This window comes from Notamacropus eugenii, chromosome 1, assembly GCF_028372415.1.
Source record: "Notamacropus eugenii isolate mMacEug1 chromosome 1, mMacEug1.pri_v2, whole genome shotgun sequence".
Lineage (NCBI taxonomy): Eukaryota > Metazoa > Chordata > Mammalia > Diprotodontia > Macropodidae > Notamacropus > Notamacropus eugenii.
The window spans coordinates 427094443-427120030 of NC_092872.1; the positions used below are offsets into that span (position 1 = coordinate 427094443).

The window sequence follows — 25588 nt, forward strand, 5'->3', positions numbered from 1 at the left end:
TTTCAGGATCCTGATGGCCCCAGGCCAGGACTGCCACTAGTAGAGACAGATGGGGCTTTGACTTGCGCTGAAACAAATCTGCTCACCAGAGTGGCTCCTTGAGCATCAGTCCAGTCCAGGTCCTGACCTGCAGCAATCATACAGTGGATGTCGGTGATCATCTGTTGTTCAGGAGCTGCTCGCATCTCGTTGATTTTCTCTTGAGTGATGCCTGAGAAAGTAAATCAACAACACGCATATAAAAAAAGTTCCCAGGTTCTACCTCATTTCCATCAGATTGGCAAAAAGAAAAAAAAAGACAAAAAAGGAAAGTGGCAGTTATTGAAGGAGCTGGGGGTAGGGTGGTACAGATACACTAATTTGAGGTTGATGGAGCTGTGAATTGGTCCTGCCCTAATGGAAAGTAATTTAGCACTATACTCCAGAGGTCACTAAACTTTCTACATCTTTTGACTCAGTGATACCACTACCAGGGAGGGAAGGAGGGAGGGAGACAGAGGGAGAGAGAGAGAGAAGACTCATATGTATAATAATATTTTGTAGCAGATCTTTTTGTGGTGGCAAAGAACTAGAAACTAACGGATGTGTATCAAGTGGGGAATGGCTGAACAAACTATGGCATATGAATGTAATGGAATATTATTGGACTGAAAAAAATGAAAAGGATAATTTCAGAGAAACTTGGAAAAACTGACATGAAATTTTGCAGACTGAAGTAAGCAGAAACAGGAGAACAATTTATACAACCACAACATTGTAAAAACGAACAATTCTGAAATTCTTAAGAATTCTGATTGATGCAAAGACCAACATGATGCTGGAGGACCAGTAATGAAGAATGTTGCCCATCTCCTGTCAAGGGGTGATGGACTCAGACTGCAGAGTGAGACACAGATTTTTGGACATGACCAATATGAGGATCTATTTTGCTTCTTCACCCATATTTGACCCAAGGGTTTGTTTTTCATTCTTTCAATCAGGCATGGGGGACTTAAAGGGGAACAAGGGAGTAACAATAGGGTCACCAAAATGAAAAGAAAGAAGAAAAGTAAGAAAAGAGCACTTAAGAATGTAAAAATGAGTAGAATGGAAAAAAAAAGGTCAGTAGGAAACACAGACAAGCAGATCAGCTTTGAAAAGAACATGTTGAAACTACCAATGCACATAAAAAGAAAAGCAATCTATGGGTAATATAGATTTGCAATCTTATGCATAATTCTCTTTTGCTGTTTTATTTTTCATTCGGGCATGCTTATCATATTTGGGGTTGGTTAAAAGAATTTTAAAGAGCAAATCAGGTAAATCCTAGCTACTATATGCAAATCAGCCTAGTTGGAGAACAAGTAAGAAATGACAACAGTCTAGACCAGGGGTGAGGAATCTGTGGTCTCGAGGTCACATGTGGCTCTCTAGGTCCTCAAGTGTGACCCTTTGACTGAATCCAAATTTCACAGAACAAATCCCCTTAATAAAAGGATTTGTTCCGTCAAACTTGGACTCAATCAAAAGGCAACATTTGAGGACCTAGAGGGCCACAGGTGGCCTCGAGGCCACAGGTGTCCCACCCCGATATGGTCTTCTTTTGTCACTGGTATTATGAACACTGATTTGTAAATATCCAATCTAACAATGCCTTGAGCTCACTTTTCATAGTATTTTCATACCTTTTCTGATTCTCACAGCCTGACAAAAGCCCTGAGAAGTAGACAGCACAGGGATTATTATCCTCACTTTACAGATGAGAAAACAGAGGCTTAGAAAGTTTAATTTGCTTGTTCAGAGTCCTAAAGGGTCATTGAAAGAGTCAAGTGGGATTAGAATCCAAGTTTCCTAGTTCTATGCTCTTCATCAATTTGGTTTAGAATTCTTGGCATATAAATACTGGTTTTCATCTTAAGGACTCTCCCTCTCTCCCTCTCTCCCTCTCTCTCTCTCTCTCTCTCTCTCTCTCTCTCTCTCTCACACACACACACACACACACACACACATACACACACACAAACAGAAATAGGCATAGACACAATTATAGTCACATATACAATCAGAAATAGTTTGGTGCTTCCGTCAGGCCCTGAGATCAATTCTAGTCTTACTGCCATTTTACACACATTTCTCTCCACCTCGTATCATCGCCCCCCCAACCCAATACACACAAGAGAGAGGAGAAAAAATTCAGCATCTCCCTACTTCTCACCCTGATATGCCATGCATGTCTCAATCACATCGAGGGTTGGTTCATCTTCACAGAGGTCATAGGGCATGTTTCCATCTGAGTTGACTGCAAGCAAATCTGCCCCACTGTAAAAAAAGAAAATTTCATGTAAGGACCACATTTTGGGAACTATGGAGGAAAGGCTCAGTCTTCCTGTTAAGAGTGCCTCTGCTTCCTTTCCTCCAACTTCACTTCAGATTCAGGGAAGCAGATTCTATAAGAATGGGTCATTTAAAAGCTATCAGAAGACTGACTGGAAACTACCTATGGTAGACAGCTTTCTACCCTCTAGACTTTCCTCTGCCCTGGGAAATAGCTGTGGCTGACCGAGGGTCTCTCAGCAGCCAAAATGAGGCTATAAGGCATCCTCTTTAAATGATTATCATTATTCTTATATCTTTATTTGTCTCTGAAATGATTTTTATAATGCTTGACTGAGCCTAGTGACTCTGACATTTCACAGATTTGGTTACTAACACCTATAAAAATGGGTAGGGACCAAGCTCTCCACTAGATTTTTCCTTTATTCCACTCAATGCATGCACACCAATAGCCAATTAATTGTCTCCAACACCTTCCCTAGGCAGGCCACCCTCCAGTCTACTACCCTTCAGTGAAGCATCTTTGTACTCATGATTATAAATAACTAAGAACTTTTGTGCTTGGGTTCAAAGTTAGGGGCAGAGCAGGGGTAGCTGGGCGGGGAGGAAGTTCATATGGGAAATGATCACCTGGGCTGTGTGAAGGAAGCACACTTTGGAGTATCATCAGATTTCCATCTTGCTCGAGAAGAGCAGGAAGTGGCTTAGGTTCCAGGAGTACAGCCTCCAGGAGAGAAAACATACTTAGGGAAGCTACAATTGGTATCCTCTATGTTTTAGTGCTCTGAAACAAATCCTTGGTCTCTCTGCCCTATTTATTGCACTAATGTTCAGCTAAACTATGGAAGAAATACAGTGCCTGATTGCAATAGAGGGGAATAGTAGGAGATAAAGGTGAAGGGGTATAATGGGATCAGGTTGGAAAAGCTGAAGAGTTTGGATCAAAATGTGGTAAGGCAGAATGAGCATTAGATATAGAGGCAGAAGACCTAAAGCCAAATCCCAGCTTTTCTGCTTGCCTACTTATGTGACATTAAGCAGAGTATCTCCTCTCTCTGGGCCTCAGTTATCTCATCTAAAAATGAAAGGATCACATTAGATAATATCTAAGGCCACTCCCAACTCTAAATTTTGTGTGCATGAAATGGTGGCCAAAGAATCTTGGTCAAATGGTATTTGACAAAATATGCAAGGACTGCTACTAATGTAAATGAAAAGATCACCCAAAGAAAGCAGAACTCTGAGTAATTAAAAAATCAATAAAGGCTTTGGAGAAGAGACAAGGAAACATGCCTCCCTCCCCTGGGCAGAGCAGAACATGGCACCCATTGTTCAATACAGCTTTATTACAAAGGAGTAGAAAAGGGACAGGATCTACCCAGAAAATGATAATGTAGTAAAACAAAAGGCATAATGTAGCTTATTTTTAAAAAGTGATGTTTGAGAAAGGTTAATTTGGCAGCGCAGTGGACAAAAATTTGAATGGATGGATCAGGTTCAACAGCTGATTTGCAGGCAGCCACAGCCCCTGCACCTACGCACACACACACACACACACACACACACACACACACACACACACAGAGGTCCATTCAGGCCTTGTGACAGGTGCGTGTGAGAACAGATCCACCTTGCCCAGGTGTATACTGGAGCCATTCATCATCCTCTTGTCTATGTGACATCTGCCCCATTTTTTTGCTCATTCTGCTGTTAAGTGTCTGTAGCAACTCAAGGGTTATGCCTCTCTGGGCTGACAGGTCCTTCTGGCTCTGGGATTCTATATGCTGGCCAAGCTGAAGCACAGAGTTGCACCTCTGAAGGACATGAGGTCAAGTTCTGGCTGTTTCTCCATATCCCCCAGAAAAACTTTGGATTCTAGATTCTACTTCTCAACTGACCATGAGTAGCTTCTTAGATTAATACTTCCAAACATCTTCTGGTTAAAAAGCAGCATGGAGTTCACATCATGTGCCCTTCTTGGACACTATTTCTTTCAGCCCTGACAGATCCAGTGTTATTTTCCAGTCTATAACATGGAGATTATCTTTTGATCCCTCATTTTGACATGAAGGAGACCAGGGTTCATAAAGGCCCTACCAGTAGAGTCCAAGCTCTGGAAGGACTGACTTATGGAGCTGGACACGTTTTAAGTTTGGGCCTGGTAGTGGGTGATGCACCAGTCATTAGAAAAATATATAGTCAGTTTCATAAATCATCACCAAAAGGTTAGCTATCTAGAGATTTTTTCAACTATAGCAATTCATGAAGAATGTCAAGTTCTAAAGAAAAGCTGCATTCTCTATTATAACATAAGCTCCTTGAATATAGGATTGTTCTCTTTTTTTCTTTGCATCCCAAGTGCCTATCATAGTATTTGGCATATAGTAAGCACTTAATCAAGGGTTGCTGATTGATGGATTGAATAGAGAAAGCATCCACACAAAAGAAATCATTACTCCTTTAAGTAACATGAGAATAAAAATCAACCAACTAATGGATAAGAATATTTATTGTTTTTACTACATGATAGATACTGTGCTAAAACCTGGGGATAAGAAAATAGGTAAAAAATAGTCGCTGGCTTCAAGGAGCACACATTCTGGAGGAGGAGACAACAGGTAAATAATTGAGTACATATAAGATAGATCACCATCTCCACTATAATCTCTTGCATTTGTATGTGTTTTTGAAGATTAATGGTTGGGGAGCTTTGGAGAAGTGTTCAGGTGTTATTCCAACTGCATTCTAAGGAATCCAAGGCATTAGTGAGAGAAAAGAAAAGTCTACCATGGACAGTTCCTGGGCATCCTGGAGAAGTTTAAATACCACTGTGCTCACAAAATCTGCATACTTGAATCTATAAACAGAGTATCAGCCTTCCTGTCAGGGTCTAAAATCATCTGAAGATACTCAGGAGCAAGTATTTCCTTTCTTCTTCTGATACTGCTAGCAAGATCATGTGTCATGGACTATATTTATATTATATTCTTTGACCTGTAGTGACAAGACTTGAGTAGCTTCGCCTTGGACAGTTAAAAATGTCAAATATGGGTTAGCCAAGAGGCACTGACTGTCATAAACAAGGTATAGTGTCACCATCTATGATAACTCACATTTCCATGTATTTAAAATTTACAAAGCACTTTTACTGCCAAACCCTATGAGATAGCCAATACAAGTATTATTATGTCTATTTCACAAATGAAAAAACTGAATCATAGAGAGAATGAAGTGACTTGGTCATGGTTGCAGAACTAGTAAGCACCAGAACTAGAGATGGAAATCAGGTCTAGTCACTACAAGTCCAAACCACTACCCCTACTTTTTTTTCTGTTACACCATACCATCTCTCCTACGATGAGATAAATATATGAGTATTGAGATATAATACTACAGCTCTGTAATGCTAGTAGCAATGTTTTTCACCAAGCTTTTGACTGTGGTTATAAAACTTAAATCTCTGCATAATGACTACAATACTTCTCTGGAATAACCACTCTAAATCATTCCAGTGCTGGTGAAACATCAATTTCCAACAATACCGCAAGGAAAAATGACAGGGGGTGGGGAGGATGAGTCACAAATATTGGGACACATAAACTGTCAGAAGCTTCCAGTTTCATAGGGTAAGATTTTATAGCTGAAAAGGACTCAGCCCAACCCCCTTATTAGATACACTTTGTATTGATCCATTTTATTTTGATACCTCAGTCAATCAATAACATGTATTATCTACTATGTTCCAGGTACTGTGATAAGTGCTAGAAATATAAAAATAGATAAAAGACAATCTCTGTCCTCAAGGAGCTTATAGTCACTTCTCAATTAAAAAAAAACATACCAGTCCCATTGCATCTTCCTATAGAAAGCTAAACAAAACTTCCTAATAAAGTGATTTTGATTGACAGATCATGTCATTTTTGTAATTTGCTATTTGATAACAGAAAGGAATGGCATTGTTTTAACTTTAGTAATTTGTTATCAACACAGGACCTCATATTCAACCTAAATTTTGTTGCTTCTTGGAGCTATTTTCACCTCTATAATTTTAGCCATTGTGTATATTATTCTTCTGATCTGGTTGACTTCATTCGGCATCAGTTCATACATGTTTCTCCATGTTTGAATTCTTCATAGTCATCATTTCTGATGGTACAGTAATATTTAATTGCACAGTTTGGTCAGCCATTCTCCAATAGCTGAGCACATAGGTTGCTTGCAGTTTTTTGTTATTGTAATTAATATTGCCGTGAATATTTTCACATATACAGGACCTTTCTCTCTGTCATAATGTCCTTGAAGCATAAATACAACACTGAGATTACTGAATCAAAGGGTCTGGATGCTTAGCAACTTTTTTTACTTAATTCCAAATTGTTTCCCAGAACAGCTGAGCTAATTCACAGCTTCACCAGCATGGAATTATTAGTTCTCTCATTTAACAGTTAAGGAAACTGAAGCCCAAGGAAGGGAAGTGATTTGCTCAAGGTCACAGGATGGTAGCTGGAACTCCAACACAGGTCTCCAAATCTGGGACTCTTTCAATTTTGTCTGTTTCGTAACACAACACAAGCCTTTCAATGGATGAACCCCAAAGGTGGTTGACACCAAACTTTCTTTGGAAGGGAACCAAAAACAGTCATTGCATGTACAAGTTCTGCCTGGCTAACAGGTGAAGTTCATATTCAATAGTTTATACATAGTATACTGGGGTGCCTGCTGTTGCTCAGTTTTTTTCAAATAGGATCTCACTATCAATACCAAGAAGGGACATCATACTAGGCATCAGTAAAAACAGGTAAGGAATGATCAATGCCTTCAACAAGACCATCTGTTGTTGCTATAAAAGCACTCTATCCTAAATCTCTGGAGTCTGCAAACTACAAGACCAAAAACAGTAACACTAAACCACACCCCCAGGCACACATAACACCTTTCTTCTGAGCCTCAACATTACTTTACAATCACTAAGCTTGATCATCTCAGGTGAGAAGGGAAAAAAAGGCTCAAAGCCTGTTCTCTTATTTTATCATTCCTTCAGAATCACAGAATGGAGAGAGAAATATGGAAGTCACTCACATATTGTAGCAGATCATGTTTGTGTATGTGTATGTGTTTGTGTATCATGTTCTGATTTGTTATACGATTTCTTTCATTTATCTTAGTCTGACTACATAGCATGACTATAGTGAAAATATACTCAATAGGAAAGTATATGTAGAATCTATACAGAATCGTATGCAGTCGTGGGGAGGGAGGGGGGGAGTGGGTGGTAGGTGGGGGGGATAAAATCACAATTGTATGGCAGTGATTGTTAAACATTACAAAATAAAAAAAAAAAGAGAAAAAAAAAAAAGAATCACAGAATGCTCGATCTGGACAGGGCCTCAGATATCATTTAATCATGAGGTCAGAGGATCGCAGATCCACAGTTGGAGCTGACCTAAGAGGACATCAAGTTCAACCTTGTCATTTTATGAAGGAAGAAAACTGAGGTCACAGAGCCCCAGACATGCCCAAGTTCATACAATAAGCAAGTAACAGATCTAGGGTTCAAACCTGTCTTCTAAATCTTCATAAAAAAGAAGCGCTCTCTTTAGGGTGCTAACTATTCTTTCCCTTGATCTTCCAGTTACCATGAGCTTGAGCTACCAGAATGCCAGCACTGCCCTGGCCAGGGCTTCCCTCAGGAAAGAATGTAGGTCAGCTCTCAGTCAACACACACACACACACACACACACACACACACACACACACACACACACACACCAGCATCCTTCTAGTAGTGGTGCAATCTGGCTTTCTCCCACTTCCAGAAAATGGGAGCCATGGAGCAGCTAATCCCTTTGTCCTCCCCACTCTAAGCCACCACCCTCCTACCATTTATAGCCCAAGAGCTCAATGTCACACACCTCTGGAGGAAAGGAAACACCCAAAAGGAATCAGACAGAGACAAAAAGAGCCACCTACTATTGAATGAGGATTTTCACCAGGTTGATGTGGCCGCAAGTGGCAGCAGCATGCAGGGGTGTCCACAGCTCATTGTCCTTGGCATTGACGTTGGCCCCATGGCTCAGCAGAAGCTTGACTATCTCTTCAAAGTTGTCTATGCAGCACTTTGGGGAAGCAGGAAGGACACAGAAGCACAAGGAGAGAGAGTCAGGCTGAGGGGAGACCAAGGAAGAAACCACAGGGTCCCAGAAATCATCAAATTATAACTTATAGGTTTTTAGAGCTGGAAGAAACCTTAGATATCAGATCCTGCAAAGACCCCTCCCATCCCCTCACTCTGCAGGGGAAGAAAATGAGCTCCAGGAAATTAAGTTCAAATAAGAGCCTATATATAAAGCACCTTGAAGGTTTTATAGCATAATAGAGACAACTGCTATTATTACTAAAGTGACCCCCTCAAGGGTTTACTGGTACTGAGTAGCAGAACCAGGATTTGAACCCAGGTCCACTGGTTCTAGATCCAATATTCCTATTCTAATAGTCCAGCTGCCCCTCACTTTTGCTCTCCATTGCATTCAGTCTTTTGAGGGACCAGACCAAGGGCAGCACAACAGCAAGAACAGGCAATTTGATGTCAAAGTAACTAGATTCTTGTTCTGGCTTGGTCATATGCAGCCTATGTGACCTTAGGCAAGTCCTCTCCTTTTCCTCTTTTGTAAAACAAGGGGACTAGCAGAGATCCCTATGGTCTCTGCCAGGTCTAAATCTTATTATTCTGTCCAAAGGCTCACCACTCCTCACGAGAGTCCCAGGGCCAAGGCAAGGACGAAAGGCTTGTTAGGAAGGCCTCCCTCATCCCTCATCCCCCTGTCCTTAAGGTCTGGAAACTAACCATTAGTTTTGTTCCTTTGAGTCTAAGAAGCTTTTTAAAAGTCTTTCAGAGTCAACTATTAATTTCAATTCAATTAAACAAACATTTTGTTGTTACTGTTTAGTCATTTCAGTCATGACTGACTCTTCAAGACTCCATTTGGGGTTTTATTGGCAAAGATATTGGAGTGGTTTGCCAAACTGAGGGCTTAAGGTTAAAACAGGGTTAAGTGACTTGCCCAGGGTCACCCAGCTAGTAAGTGTCTGAGGACAGATTTGAATTCAGGAAGATGAATCTTCTTGACTCCAGGTCCAGCACTCCATCTATTGCACCACCAAGTTGCCCCCCAGACAAACATTTATTAAGCACCAGCCATGTGTAAACTCTGGGATTTGAGGGATATGAAGATGGAAAATAGTACAGTCTTTCACCCTCAAAAACCTTATGATCCAATAAGGGGAATAGGATATTAATATAGTTAAGTATAATGAAGGTAGAGTGTGATAGGTACAAAAGAAGTGTCTACAGGGAGAAATCACATCATTTGGGGGGAGCAATTCGAGAAGGTTCCTAGAAGGAAGGAAAGAAACAAGGATTTATTAAGAATCTACTATGTGCCAGTCACCTTGCCAAGCTTTTTATAAAGACTGTCTTCATTTGATCAGCTGCAACCCTGGGAAGGACATGCTATGATTATCCTTATTTTACAGTTGAAGAAACCAAGGTAGACAAAGGTTAAGTGACTTGCTCAGGATCACACAGCTAGTAAGTGTCTGAGGCCCTCTGGATTTGAACTCAGGTCTTCTTGATTTCAGGCCCAGTGCTCTATGCACTGAGCTGGGCCTTGAAGAGAAGGATTTAAGATTGAGAATAAAACTCATGGATATAAAGTTGGAAAGGACCTCTTCCTTGTTCTAACCATTGTCACTCCCCTTTTGCTGAATACTATTTCTAGAGCTGTGGGTCAGCATAGGGTTAGGGTTCCTGAGAGAGGGAGGAGGATGGAAGAGCAAGGCATCCTTTAGATTCTCCCAGCTGCTAGTGGCTTTTCTTCAACTTACCTTGGTTGTAGATATCTGCACACAGATTACCACAGCAAACTATGAAGACCATTAATAATTCACATTCCCATAGCACTTTACAGGTTACAAAGATCTTTCTTCCAAACCAAACAAACAAAAAGTCTATGGGGATAAATAATATACATATTACTATGCCCATTTTACAGAAAAAGGAACTGAGGTTCAAAGTGATAAAAGTGATTTGCCCACTGTCATACAAAGTAAACGTCTGAGCTGAGCCTCAGACTCCAGTTTCCTGATCCCAGTCTGGCTCTTTCACTGCACTGAAATTAGGCAGGTTCTGTCTTCTTTCCTCTGTTTTCCCCTTGGAGACTGGCTGAGTAGCCAGTACAGGGTCCCCACATCTGCCCCTACCTTAGCTTGCTAGACATCTCATGTGCTCAAGTTGGTCACTGCCTGCTCAAATCCTCCCTGCAGTGACCCTACACCTCCACCCCCACCCTGGAGCCTTCCCTCCATAGGCAACTGTGTGTTCTAACCTTTACAGGGCTGCATTTAACATGCCTCGCAATGCCTGTATTCCCAGAACCTAACACAGTGCTCTGTACATAGAAATTTAATAATAAATGTTTGTTAAATTGAATCATTATAGAATCATTAATAGGAACAACCTCTGAGAAGCAACACGTAGTAGGGAACAGACAGACTTCCTTGGAATCAGGACAACTTGGGTTCAAATCTGGCCTCTGACAAAGGAGAGTCACTTAACCAAACAGTAGCTCAGACAACTCTCTAAAACTAAGAGATGTTACAAGTTGTGGATCTATTGTTAGCCTGCATGGGAGGATGGAGTTTCTTCACCAGGGAGGTCCCTACATTGATGACTCACAAATTGGTGGCATTCCCATCCCCATTCCCACCTCCACTAAACATTCACACTCCCTTGGCATGACAGCAGGCAAGACTGGCAGGCCAAGGAATCACCATCATGGGTCTACTTCTTTTCCCTTCCCATGAACCCCTGATGAGACAGAAGAGAGAAGCCATCACAATAATTGCCAATTCCAGGACAGGAGGTAGGTCTGGACCGCCAGCTCTTCCACATCCCTTCATCAGGGGATGGACACTGGGCCAGAATACCCATAAATGGAGGCCGGTGACTCCCAAGTAGCAGTCTTTCCTGGCTGGGAGACATGAAAGCTACCCCTGCAGCCCAAGCTTAAATCATGGCTTCCTTTGCTGGGAAAGGGCATCCTAGTAAACAAAAAGCCCTTCTTCTCTTCTTAGGCACTAATTTCTGTGTACATCTGACACCACAACAGGCAGCACCAGGCAGGGGGGAGGGTGGATGAGAGAAGGACCTCATCTGGGGAGAGAAGGCAGTCAATGGGTGCATTTATCATTGTTGGAAAAGAAGTCAGAGAGATGAGCTGTGTTCAGATGGACCTTAACAACCCTGCTCCTGTTCCCCATCCCTAACCTCACTGCTGGCAGTCCCTGCCCATCTTCTCAGTAAGTTAGCCAACAAGTTGGAGGGTCCTGGGCTTGGGAGCGGGGAGGGAACAGTCACTTCAGATACAACCTCATCTGTAAAGTGAGGGGGTGGCAGGAGAATGATTAATAAGTAATAACAGGAGGTGCAGGGGAGGGAGAACTGGGTCTGGAGTCAGGAAGACTCATTTTCAGGAGCTCAAATCTGGCCTCAGACACTTCCTAGCTAGGTGACATGACTGAAAAACAACTTAACAACAAGAAATTTTTCAAGAGTTAAGGACTCTGATCAATGCAATGTCCAACTATAATTCTAGAGGACCAGTTATGAAGGCTGCTACCCCACTCTTGCCAAAGACATGATGGATTAGGGTTAAGATTGGAGAACTTATTTTTTGGACATGACCAATGTGAGAATCTATTTTGCTTGACTATACATATTTTTTACAAGAGTTTTGCTTGGCTTTCCTTTTTTTTTTTTAAATCAGAGGTAAGTGTAGGAAGGGAAAATATATTTTAATTGAAAAATAAATAGATCATTTTCTTTAAATAAGGGTCTTGAACTCTGAGGTCTGTTTCAGTTCTGATTCTAACATACTATAACACAATTATAATGAGTCTCTCCTGGGAAATACTGGCTGTTGGAGGTCACAGGGAAAGAAGCTAATGGGAGTAGGCAGCTTACTCAGCTACAGTGATCCTGGCCAGAGAAGTCTTGGCCTGGCCAGGATTACCACACAGGAAGACAAGAGTTGATGGGGATTAGAAGCAGCAAACCTCAGAACTGGGTCAAAGTCAAGTGCAGGATTTACCCTGTAACATAATCTTATGTGCATGCATATGCATATACATGTGTGCATACATCCGCACACACACACACACACACACACACACACACACACACACACACACACCACCTCAGTTTCCTTACAGGCCTCATAATTTCCACCCTGTTCTGCTTCTTATTGTTGTGTTCATCCTTCATTGCCAAAGAAGACCATGCCATGACATGACTTGCACTTGACTTTGTCTGGAGAGAGGGAGGGCTGTGCAACGTCACCAGCCTCACTTCTCCTCCTGAGCCATCTGAATCCAGTGACCTGATATTCATTAGGATGTACTAGGAGATCTTGGTCCCTTTAAGTCAAGGTCCATTCAGGTATTCACTTAGGGTGAGGTAATGTCCATTCACTGAATATGTCTGTTTAGGAAGTAGAAAGGGGGTGGCCCCTTTAACGAGGCAAAGAAAAATGAAGACATCAGGCTGGGAGGGAAATAGCAACAGTTACTATTGATAATCACTCTGAAGCCAGGAGGGTCCAGAAAACAGCCCTTAGGCAGGTGCCTAGTTTGGATATGAGGGAAGGGAAGGGAAGGGAAGGGAAGCCAGTAAAATTCAAGTTTACTGGGCTCTTCTGGCTGTTCAAATTTACCTTCCTTTGGAGAGGAGAAGGAAGGGGAAGGGGAGACAGGCAGGAGAAGAGGAGCTGAGTTACCCAGTTAGGTCCCCATTCAGGCAGCTGTGTCTACTCACTGATTGTTGTCCTTCATTGCCAAAGAAGACCATGCCATCTGAGGAATGATGACATGACTTGCACTTGACTTTGTTTTGAGTGAGGAAGAGCTGTGCAGGTCACCAGCCTCACTTCTCCTGTCCTGCTGGCTCTTCCCTCAAATGTAAACCATGGTACAGAACATGCTGTTCCATGAAGACACTGCTGTAGTTTTCCAAACTTGCTTTGTGAACTTTGAGCCAGTGCCTTGGATGCAAATGAAAGCCCGTGACACTCAGTTTTAAAACTGCCCATCAGAACATAAGGAAATTATGCAACCAGAGACATGTAGTAGAGTCCTTCCCATTCTTGGAGAGCTGGACACAGGGCCTCTTAGCTTGAGTCAAAGGTTGTGGATTAGAGTCCAAGCTCTGCTCTTTGCTGCCACCTAATCTGTAAAATGGGGATTGGACTACGGGCCTCCAACATCTTTCCCATCTCTAAATCTATGATCTGAGGATGCTGCCACTGGGCAAAATAAGAAAAAAGGTACAAAGTTCCAAGTTGGTTGGAACACTGAGTATCTAAAAAGAAAGTAGTAGGAGATGATGCTACAAAGTAGGGTGGAACAAGACTGTTGCCCCAGCTATTTACCAGCTGACAGCAAATAGACCTATTTAAAGGCAAAAACTCTAAGACCACTGTTTCAACATGGTCGATGTTTTTGGAATTGCCTTAAAATGGAGAACTCATTAATCTCTAATCACTATAACAAACTAGTATATATGTTTTAATCCTAAAAATACCCCTTAAGTGACTTGCTGTAATGTGGAATAGAAAGGAGATGCAGGGTTGTCCTACAAACTGAGGACGGAAAGGAGAAGGGACACCTTTCCTCCCTCCCTCTGCCACAAGGGCTGGGGCATGTGTAGGCTCTCACCTGATGCAGTGCAGTGAGTCCATCTTCATTGCATAGGTCAGGGCTTATCTTGCTCTTCAGAAAGTAGCGCACTGTAAAGGGAAAGGAGGGTGAGAGATGAGCATCTCATGCCAAGGGCAGGTTGTGCCACTCTCCCACCCCCCAATTCTCCCCCAGCCCATCCTTTTCTCATGTTCTAGAAAAGCTGCTGCTGCTTTTCTGTCAAGCATGAAACAGAATGTTAATTTCCAGTTACATATCCAATATAGTCAAGCTTACTTTTTAGAAGTTTGTTTTGAAAGGTTAAAATTCTAAACTTAGTAACCCAATGTTAAAAATAAGCATTCACATAAATTAATTGAATAATAACTTATTATACATAAAACCACAAATTCCAAACTATATCTTGTTTTTTGTAATGTGTATATTAGCTTTAACAAAAACACCAAAAATATTCTGTTTGCTTTCATATCCCTATCTGCTCTGTTTCTTTGGAGAGTTTTGGGTTTTTTTCAGATTTTGCTGCTTTTCTTTTTAGTATTACTACATCATGACATTCTGCAACATGCTTTCTTTACAAACTTATAAGCCAGGTTCTTAAGGTTCCTCTCCAGAGGAACTTGAAGTTAATTGTTAACTATGTAAATCTAGGCAGGATATTTCACCTTTCTAAGCTTCAGTTTTCTCATATGTAAAATGGGGATAATAACGTGTGCATTTGGCATAGGGCAATTGTAAGAACACTTTGTAAAGCACTCATTTTTGTCTCTCTTTTAATGAACATTTATTAAGTGACCTACTGCATGAGAAGTCCTGTTCTAGGTACTATAGAAGGTACAACATTTAGATAAGCAATAGCCTCTGCCCTCGTGGAGCTCCCATTTTACTATAAGGATAAGACACAAAGGAAGACAACTCTATGTAACATTTTTCTTGTTGTTAAAGCAGTCTAAGGATGAAGATCATTACTGATATGGGAGGAATCAAGGAAGGTACTGTGCTGGAAACTTGGCAGAAGGGAGTGTCCCTTGAAGACTCATCTTCCTGGTCCACAGACTAAGTTATTTAACCTCTGTGCCTCAATTTCCTTCTCTGTTGAGTGAGGGGGATTGCACTAGATCAGGAATTCTTAAACTGAGATCCAAGAACTTTTGAAAATATTTTGTGACTACGTTTTAATATAACTGGTTTTCTTTGTAATCCCATGTATTGTTTTATGTATTTGAAAACATTACTCTGAGAAGGCATCCAAGCAAAAAAGGTTAGGAATTCCTGGAGTAGACAGATAATCTAATGTCCCTTCCAGCTCTGATTTTGTTCTATTCTAAAGTCTCTTCCACCTCAGGCATTCTGTGACTTCAAGGACTGGTAATTTTCCCTGGAGGTTTCTCCCAAGATTCAAATCATAGCCACTCAACATGGGATTTCAATGTCCAGTGAAAACATGCTTTGGCACCTTGCTGAAGGAAGCCCCAACCCAGCATGCCAGTGCCTGAACGTCATGTGTCTGAACAGAGGCTCAGGCACCTGTGAGCTGCATCGGGCTGGACAGAAGTAGAGACAGCAGTCTCCAAGATCAAATGCTGAACTTGAGATTTGGGAACACAGAGTGAAAAGCTTTCTCACCCTCCAGGATTCTCTTGCATTGATCCTCCATTTCAGAAGACTCTCCAGATAGAGGGATACAAACCAGAACTCCTCTTGGGTAAGAGGGGATAGGCAATGATCCACTGCCCAAAGGCAGGAGGAGCTAAAACTTATTCCCTTTTTGAGCACCAAAGTCCTGGCAGGAAGAAACCCAATCTTCCTAAACTACCTCTAGGCACCAACCAAGGGCTCCAAATGATATGGAGCTCTTGTTCTCAAGTTCCCCTGGAGCTTACAAATCACTTTCCATGCAATAACTCTGCAAGGGAGAAAGGATGAGTATTATAACACCCATTTTACTGAGGGGAGAACTGAAGGCTAAAAGTAGTAAAGTGACATATCCAATGTGAAAAGGTTAGTCATTGTTGAAGTAGGGATTCCAATCCAGGTCTCTCTTAAATCCAAGTCAAGTAGGTGGTACAAGTATCATTATTTCCATTATACTTCTATAAAATGAGCTGAAGAAGGAAATGGCTAACTACACCAGTATCTTTGCCAAGAAAACCCCAAATAGAGTCATGAAGAGTCAGATGTGCCTGAAACAACAAAAAGGTAAGGAAACTAAGGCTCATAGAGGTAATAACGTGGTCATAGTCCCACAGCTAATAGTTGTTGGGTCCAGGTCTTTGGGAGTTGTTTCCCTGTAGGCTGAGGAAGTATACCAAACTCTGGGGTAGATTTAATTTGATTCAACCCAATACGCACTGTTTAAGCAGACACTCTGTTTAAAGGACTGTGCTAAGTATATAGGCAAAAACTCACTTAGGTCTTTGTCCTCAAGGAACTTACATTCTACTGGAATTGGGAGCAGAGATAAAACATGTACACAACCAAGTAAAAATAAACTGAAAGGATGAAGGAGGGTGAACACATCCTGTTTATACCCACCCACACTAGATAACATAGAAAGGATCTAAAACAAAAAAAAGAAAGCTAGTAGATCAGACACTCAGACTTGCAGGTGAGAAAAAATCAAGTAAAAAGCCAGTATTTTTTTTAAACAATCACCTCCATCCAATATATTCTGCTCAAAGTTAAGAAGCAAGAGGACCTAACCTTGATGAAGCAACCTTGACCTTACAGTTATAAATAAGACCCATGCCTGGACAAAGACTACGAAGAAGTATGTTTCATTCAAACAAAGGAAGAGGGCAGGTGAAAGGGAATTATTTAAAAATTATGACTTATGAAGAAAACCAGGAACTACAGCAGGGAAACATGGTGGAAAGCATTTAGATAATGATAAATAGAGGGAGATATTCCTATTGGAGCATGTTACAAGACCAGTGGGGATAGAAAAAGGAATAAAAGGGAGTTTGGGAAAGAGATCAGAAGCATAGAAGCAGTTTTTATTAGTGATAAGGAACTTCAATAATCCAGATAAATTCTGAATCTCTCTTTCTCTCTCTTCTCAGTCTGTCTGTCTTTCTCCCCTCAGGTTCTCTCTCCCCAGTCTCTCCCTGTCTGTCTCTGTCTCTGTCTCTGTTTCTGTCTCTCCCCCCTCCCCCCCATTACTACAGCAGATGGTTGGTTGCTGTCCTTTGTTCTCAAAGAGGACCAAAATAACATCACTATGCTAGACAGTCAAATTTTCACTGTGTCCAACTGTGGTTGATCAGACTAATATAAGCTTGGAATGTTCTACCACAGTTCACACAAATAATCCATGTGAATGTTTGGAGTGGATTAAGTTTATCCATCTTGCATTTCTCTTGAGATATTTCAATTCTGCTTTGCTCATAGAGTACAGCATCTACTCTGATGAGAATATGCCCTACTGGACAGACCTGTGCCAGCATCTCCAAACTTTGGAATTGATTAGAGCAGGTAATAACTTCTTGCCTTGCCTTAGTGGTTATTTCATCCTTCTAAAAGTGAAGGAACCAACATGGGGAATTCAATTTTTAATCTGATTATTAATAATAGAAAGGAACTGGTTGCTGGGGTAGAAGTGATGGGAAGAGGGAGCAAGAGAGGAGTGATCATTCCTTCTTAGAATTCATGACTGAGGTGGAAAACCAGGGATAGTATAGAATGCACCCTAGATTTTTAAAAAACAGATTTCATTAAGTTCAGAGAAATCATAGATATGATCCAATGAATTAAAATTATACAGGGTAAGTTGGCTCAGGAAAGGTGAGAAGCTGTCAGGAAAGAAATTTTGAAGACAGAAAATGAAACAGTTCTGATGAGGAAAAGCAGGACTTATTTAGAAAGAAGGATACACACACAACATACTCACACATATACACATGCACACACTCACACTTCTTCAAATCCTGGAAAAAATTCTATAACATATTATTAAAAGATGGCTAGTGAACCTGTAGAAAAGGAAGTGATGAATACAGAGAACCACCATGATTTTAATAACAGATCACACTAGGCTAACTTGAACATTTTCATTTCTTTTTTTTTTTTAAATAACATTACTGAATTAGTAGATCAGTAGAATGGTATCTAGATTACCTAGATTTTGGTAAACCAGTTGATAAAATATCTCATAGCATTCTTGGGTTAAATACAGAGAGATGTGGACCACACATACTAAAATAATTAGATGGCTTCCTAACTAGTGGGATGGCTATATTTAAAAAGTAAATCTTTAATGATTCAATGTCAATTTGGCAAGAGTTCTAGGGTGGAGTGATCCAGGGATCTGTGCTTAGCCCTGTACTATTTAACATTTTTATCAATGACTTGGATAAAGGCATAAAAAGCATGCCTCTCAAGTTTGTAAGGTGACAAAAATCTTGGAGAAACAACAAACACACTGGATAAGAGAGTCAGGACCCCAAAAGATTTTGACAAACTAGAGTATTAAACAAAATCTAGTAATATGAAATTTAACAAAGTTATAAATAAAACTTAATAAAATAAATTTAATATAAGTAAATCTAAAATCTTACACTGGGGTCAAAAAATCAACATCACAATTACAAGATGAGAAGTAGGTTGGTTGAAAAATATCTAGGGGTTTAAGAGGATTGCAAGCTCATGCTCAAAGCAGTGTGATATGGCAGATTAATAAAAGCTAATATAATAACAGGCTACATTAAGAGAAACATAATTTCTAGAAGTAAGGAGAGAAGAATCTTGCTGTACTCTACCCTAGTCAGACTACATCTGGCATATGAATAAATAAAAAGTTTATTGTTTGCTATGTGCCAAGCACATGAAGAAATGGTCCTTAATGTGAAGGCAAATGCCTCTCTACATGCACAAATGATCCCTTTCCATCCCATCTCCTCTAGTAGCAGATTGCCCTACTCTTCAGGTATCTTCAATCACTCCCAGTCTATTGGCTGCTTTCCTACTGACTACAGACATGGCCATGTAAGAAACCCTCACTCAATCCATTCTCTCCCACGAGGTATGATCCCATATCACTTCTACTTTTTGTGGCTAAACTTTTTGAGAAGGCCATCTACATTAGGTGTTTCCACTTCCTTTCCTCTTACTCTCTTTTTAATTCTACAGGTTGGCTTCCATCCTGATCATTCAACCAAAATTGCTCTCTCCAGTTATCAACAGTTTTGTAATTGCTAAATCTAAAGGCTTCTTCTTAATATTCATCCTTCTTGATCTCTGCAACCTTTGACACTGCTGATCATTCTCTTCTACTTGATACTATCCTCTCTAGGTTTTCATGACATTATTCTATCCTGGTTCTCCTCCTATCTATTCAACCACTCTTTCTCAGTCTCCTTGGCTGGATTTTAATCCAGGTCATGATTGCTAACTGTGGGTATCACACAAAGCTCTGTCCTGGGTCCCTTTTTATCCCCTCCACTCTACAATACACAACTTTAACACACGTGCAAAACAGAACTCATTATCTTTACCTGATAAAACTCTCCCTTCTTCCTAACTTCCTTATTACTATAGAGGGCACCACCATCCTCCCAGTCACTCAAACTCACAACTTAGGTGTCATCTCCAACTCTGCCTTCTCTCTCACACTCCATATTTAATCTGTTGCCAAGGCCTGGCAATTTTCACAGCATCTCACAAGAGATGTGTCACCTTATTTCCTTTGATACTGACCCTAACCTGTTGGGATGTAGGGTGTGTTCAGGGAAGACTAGTACCTCTGGTGTCAGGGCTGCTTTCCACCTTTGGTGTCTACCTGATCCACCTAATTCTTACCTGTGGCTCCAAGGTACTGTACCATGTGCAGCAGCCACACTCTAGCAAACTATTTTGGTAGACAGGCTAAACCAGGTTGAGGGTAATTGAGGGGTCTCAAACCCGTTGGTGAGTTAGGGAAGTGTCTACCTCATGCATGTGAAAACTTCCCTTGGTGGAATGGGCAGATGAGAATAATCTGTTCCAATGGCCATGAAGGCAGCTGAAGACGGTATTGTGCAGTGCTTAGAGCTTAGTTAGACCTTGAGAACACCAAGGTCATCCACTGCATCTCAAGCCATTATTAGTCATCTTGACTCTGTCCTGCCACTGGACTGTGATGATTCTGGGAGAGTGAGGCTGATGACTTCATGCAACTCTGCCTCACTTAAATCCAATTTGTTCATTGACTGACTAGCAGGCACTGGGCTAGGAGCTGAAAAAACCAACACACATAGCAAAATCATCCCTAAATTCAAGGAGCTAACATTCTAACAGGAAAAGACAACATACATAGGGAATGGGAGCCCAGGAGACAGACTATTGTCAGAGATGTCACAAGGATGATGTGTGGAGGAACAGGTGTGTTCATCTGATTACCATTCTCAAAGCTAGAACTAGAGTGTTTGGTTCTGCATGCCACTATTTAGGAAAAACACTGAAAAGCTGGGGAAGGTACACAGTAAGGTGACCATCATAGTGGTTCATGTCATAAGAGGATTAGTAGGAGGGACTGGGGATGTTTCACTTAGCATAGTACCTGGCACATAGCAGGTATAACAAATGTTGATTGATTGGACCAAAGAAGGCAAAGCATGGCTATTCTCGTTTTGAACACATAGACCTTTATGATCTATGAGGTATTTTGTATATATTTTATCATTTGATCTTAACAACAGCCCTATGGGCAACTAGTTTAGGGTGTTTCTTTTTTGAATTTTCTTAACCTGACCTTGATTTCCTTGGTAGGGGGAGCTCCCAGTGAGGAAGTCAAGTCAACAAGCATTATTGAGTGTTTATTATATTCTTGTGTTCTTGTTGTTGTGTTCATTCTTCATTTTTGAAGAGGACCATGACATCAAAAAAATGACATGACTTGCACTAGACTTTGTTTTGAGTGAGGGAGGGCTGTGCAAGGTCACCAGCCTCACTTTCTCCTCCAGAGCCATCTGAATCCAGTGACCGGATATTCATCAGAATGACTGGAGACAGCCCAGGATGCATTGAGAGGCCTTGTCCTTTTTAGGTTAGGCCTTTTCAGGGTAGGCCTTTCCATGTACTCACTTGGAGGAAGGTAACGCCCAGTGAGTGAACAGGCCTTTTTAAGAAGTAGTCAAGGAATGGCCCTTCTAATGAGCAAAAGAAAAAAAAAACTAAATCATGCTAGGAGGGAAAGAAAAACTGTTACTATTGATAATCACTCTAAGCCAATCATTCAGGGAAGCCTGGACAGGGACCTATTGTTGTCCAATCCATGGGCTTCAGAGTATATTGGGTTTAAGGTTATGGGAACAATAAGAAAGGAAGGAAGGAAGGAAGGAAAGAAGGAAGGAAGGAAGGAAGGAAGGAAGGAAGGAAGGAAGGAAGGAAGGAAGGAAGGGAGGGAGGACATTTAGCCAGTAAACCCCACAGGAAGGGAAGAGGGAGACAGAAGGGAGAGGATGAGCTGAGTTACCCAGTTAGCTGGGTCCCCACTCAGGCAGCTGGGTCTACTCACGGTCTGTGTTCATCCTTCATTTTTGAAGACAACCATGACATCAGAGAAATGATGACACGACTTGCACTTGACTTTGTTTTGAGAGAGGGAGGGCTCTGCAAGGTCACTAGCCTCACTTTCTCCTCCTGAGTCACCTGGAGTCATTTATTATATTCCAGGCACTATACAAAGCACCAGAACTTCCTCTACTAATGACAATCAACACCTTTTCTGACAATCAGTCTGAAGAGTTGTCTGGACAGCAGAAGATTAAGTGACTTGCTCAGTCACCCAGGCACTATGTGTGTACCTGAACCTGGAGGCTAGCTCTCCCTATACCACAATCACCAAGGCCATACAAGTATCATTATTCCTATTATATACATGAGGAAATTGAGTAGCTGAAATAACTCAGTGACTTGGACTCAAGTTCTGAACCAAGAGTTACCAGTGGTAGAACTATGACCAAGTTATTTACCTCTATGATCCTCAGTTTCTTCATCTGTAGAGTGGGAATAAGGACACTTCCACCACCTACCACACAGGATTGTCATGAGAAAAGCATTTTATAAATTTTAAAGTACTCAGTGAGTCCAAGCTAATGAAATGAAGTGACTTACATAGATTGCACAACTAGCAAGTGGCTGACCTGGGCCCCAAATCCTGTTCTTGTGACTCCAAACCTAATGCTCATTCCACTCTACCACAGCTGCCTCCATCTTCCAAGGCCTAATCAGCTCAGTGAGCTTGGGCCAGGCTGAAAAGATTCAATGAAATATATAAAATTCCAGGGCAATCAGCTGTCAGGTGACAGAAACACATGTGGAACAGCAGCAAAGTCCAGCTCCTTTCAGAAGAGGCCAATAGGAAGGAAAGGTTGCAAGAGCAATACTGAGTGATACTGAGGAAGTGTGGTGTAGTAAAGAGTCATGGATTTGGAATCTGGAGACCCAAAGTTAAACCCTGCTTCTGCCATTTACTAGTGATTATGGGAAAGTTCACCTCTCTGAACCTCAGTTTTTTTATCTGTTAAATGGGGGAGGAATATAATGGGCTGGGCAGCTAGGTGGCACAATGGATAGAGTGCTAGGCCTGAAGTCAGGAAGGCTCATCTTCCAGAATTCAAATCTGGCCTCAGACATTTACTAGCTGGGCAAGTCACTTAACCCTGTTTGCTTCAGTTTCCTCATCTATGAAATGGGCTGAAGAAGGAAATGGCAAATCACTCCAGCATCTTGGCCAAGAAAACCTCAAACAGGGTCACAAAGAGTTCGACATGACTGAAAAATGACCAAAAATAACATGCTACCTAAATTAGAGAATGGTTTTAGGAAAGCATTCTGCAAACTGTGGAGTGCCATGGGAATGTGAGTTTTTCTCCATCATTAGGTTCTCCACAGTCACATCCAGGTATTTAGAGAGAAACAGAGGAAGGATCCTAGGACAGTGGAAAGAACGTAGGACTTGGAGTTGGATCCAAGCCTAGTCACTTATTACTTATGTGACATCAGGGAAGACACTTAGTGTTTCTGGGTCTTATCTTTTTTATCTTTTAAAATGATGACTTTGAACTACATGACCTCTAAAGTCCTTTCCAAATTTAAACCTATGTTCCTAAGATGACAGCTCAGGTACATGAACTAGAGTTTCAAAAAAAAAAAAAAAAAGGAATAATTTTAGCATCCAGAATGAAAAGAATGCCATGATTTCAAAGATTTCACAGACGCAGTGTGATTCAAACTAGGAGTGCTCCAGGGACGCACAAGGGGAGAGGATGGGTCCAGACTAGTTACATCTCTAAGTCACATCTCTACCTCTACCAATCACACTAAACAGAACACCCAAGGGCTAGTGAAAACTGGTGAAAGTTATCAATGAGAGATTTGACATTTTTATGAAGAATTATAGGAAGTCAGGCTTCTAAGTAATCTGTGAGTCACAAGGAAGGAGACAGAATTTTCTAGCCAAGGTTGACTCTGTAACATTGCCAAAAAAAAAAGCAAAAGGTCACAGGGTCTAGAGAGGTCACTACATCTCAGACTTCTGTAGTCCTTTGATTTGACAGGTATTGGTTTGCAAGAGGTAAAGAATGAAATACATAACTTCAGACACCATCTTTCTGTCAATTTGCTTCACTTGACTGTACTTATTACAAGGGAGGGCTTTTATTTAGGTTTGAGATAGGTACAAAAGGAGTAGGTATAGTGACAGTGATGAAAAATAAGAATTATGAAACAGTAAAAAACACAGGAGAGTAGAAGGAAGGTCAGAGGGGACATGAACTTTGAATAATTTATGTTACAGAGGTTTATAATTTCATATACAATACTCTTCTGGTTTTTTTGCATTGAAATGTTCACATTTATTGATGTTTAAGTTCATTAGAAGAAGAAAACAAGAACGAAGAAAGCTCTTGTCCATGTGAGTGCCCTCTTCCACAACAGACCTGGAGTCTTAGCCCCTCCACCCCTCAGAGCTGATACGATCAAAAAGCTGAATAATCTTCCAGGACACCTGTCGATGAATACCTCCAAAACTCAGCGAGGCTGATCCTCAGATGACAATCAAATTAACAAGCATTTATTAAGCACCTACTGTACACCAGGCATGACTTCTGTCATCCTCACTTACCACACATATACAGTCTGCGGCCAAATATTGTGCTTTCTGCTCTCACGTAACTCTTCCATCAAACTTGTTCTCTCTGCTCATGCAGCCACCACCCTACATTAGGAGTTTGTCCCCTGTCACCTGGACTATTGCAAAGGCCTTCCAACTTGTCTCCTTGCCTCAAGTCTCTCCCAGATCCACACCATCCCATACACAGGGGCCAAAGGGATTTTCCCAGAACACAAATCTACCCATGTTACACATACACACCCTTCCACCTCACTCAATCAATACCACTGGTTCCCTATTGCCTTGAAGATCAGATATAAAGTTCTTTCTTTGGCATTTAAAGCACTTTACAACCTGTGCTGTTCCTGTCTTTCCAGTCTTCTTACTTCCCCTCCATTTTCTCTGCAATCCGGCCATAATGAACTACTTGTGATTCTTTAAATCCGACACTCCACCTCTTATGTCTGTGACTTATACCCCTGTACCTGGAATGTTTTTCATCTTTATCTCTGACCATTAGTTCCACTGATTTCCTTCAAGTCACAGTTCAAATCCCATCTTCAGCAATAGGTCTTTTCCAGGCCCTGTTAGGGCCTTCCCCTCTGAGAATAATACTATGTATATATCCTGTATATACTGAATGAATTGCCTGTTGTCTGCCCCATTAAAATGTGACCTCTTTGAGGGCAGGGGTTTTCTTTTGCCTTTCTTTGTATCCCTGGAACATTGAATGTTCTTAATAGATGCTTCTTGATGGACTATAGACTAGAGAAGATACATCTGTATTGCTATGGTACCTTAGGGACCAGTGGACCTTTTCACTTGACTTACAGCTCAAACTTTCCATATGTGTTGTATTCCCATTAGAATGAGCTCCAAAAAACCAGGTATTAGCTCTTCTTTTCTATTTATATCCATAGTGTTTTGCACATAATAAGTACTTAATAAATGCTTTTCGTTAATTTAGTTTCATATGCTTTGAACCTTTATGTAAATCTATACAAAAATGTATGAAATAAATACAAGGCAAATTGAGGAGGGATAGGACACGCCAACAGATAAAGGAAATCAGGAAAAGTCTCATGTGGTAGGTGGCCTTTGCACTGAACAGTGAAGGAAACCAGGGATTCTGAAAGGAGGGGTGTGCCTCACAGGCATAAGGACACACTGTGCTAAGTCAGGGAGCTGGGAGACACATAGGATGCTTCATGCAATCAACAGCAAGAAGACCAGTTTGGCTGGGCATCAGATGCACAGTATGTCTCCAGAAGTGGGCTTCCCATCTCTGCAGGTCCTGCCAGAGCTCTGGTTTCGCTGGTGATACCTTCAGGAGCTCAGGGTCACCTTCTGGCCACAATGAAGCATGGCAGGATGGCATCAGCCATCATCTTGGACTAGGCTCTCTAAACGAGAGAAGCAAAGTATCATCCAGGCCAC

General features: G+C 41.2%; 1 protein-coding gene across 1 annotated transcript in view; it reads right to left on the minus strand.

Moving 5' to 3' along the window:
- The window catches only part of PPP1R16B (protein phosphatase 1 regulatory subunit 16B), a 154766-nt gene that overhangs the window by 21708 nt on the left and 107470 nt on the right, over nucleotides 1-25588 (minus strand). The window contains exons 3-6 of the mRNA XM_072631498.1: nucleotides 14083-14153; nucleotides 8284-8429; nucleotides 2195-2298; nucleotides 87-211 (exon numbers count right to left, since the gene is read on the minus strand). Coding sequence (XP_072487599.1) covers nucleotides 87-211; nucleotides 2195-2298; nucleotides 8284-8429; nucleotides 14083-14153 — 446 coding nt within the window. The remainder of the gene's footprint in view (nucleotides 1-86; nucleotides 212-2194; nucleotides 2299-8283; nucleotides 8430-14082; nucleotides 14154-25588) is intronic.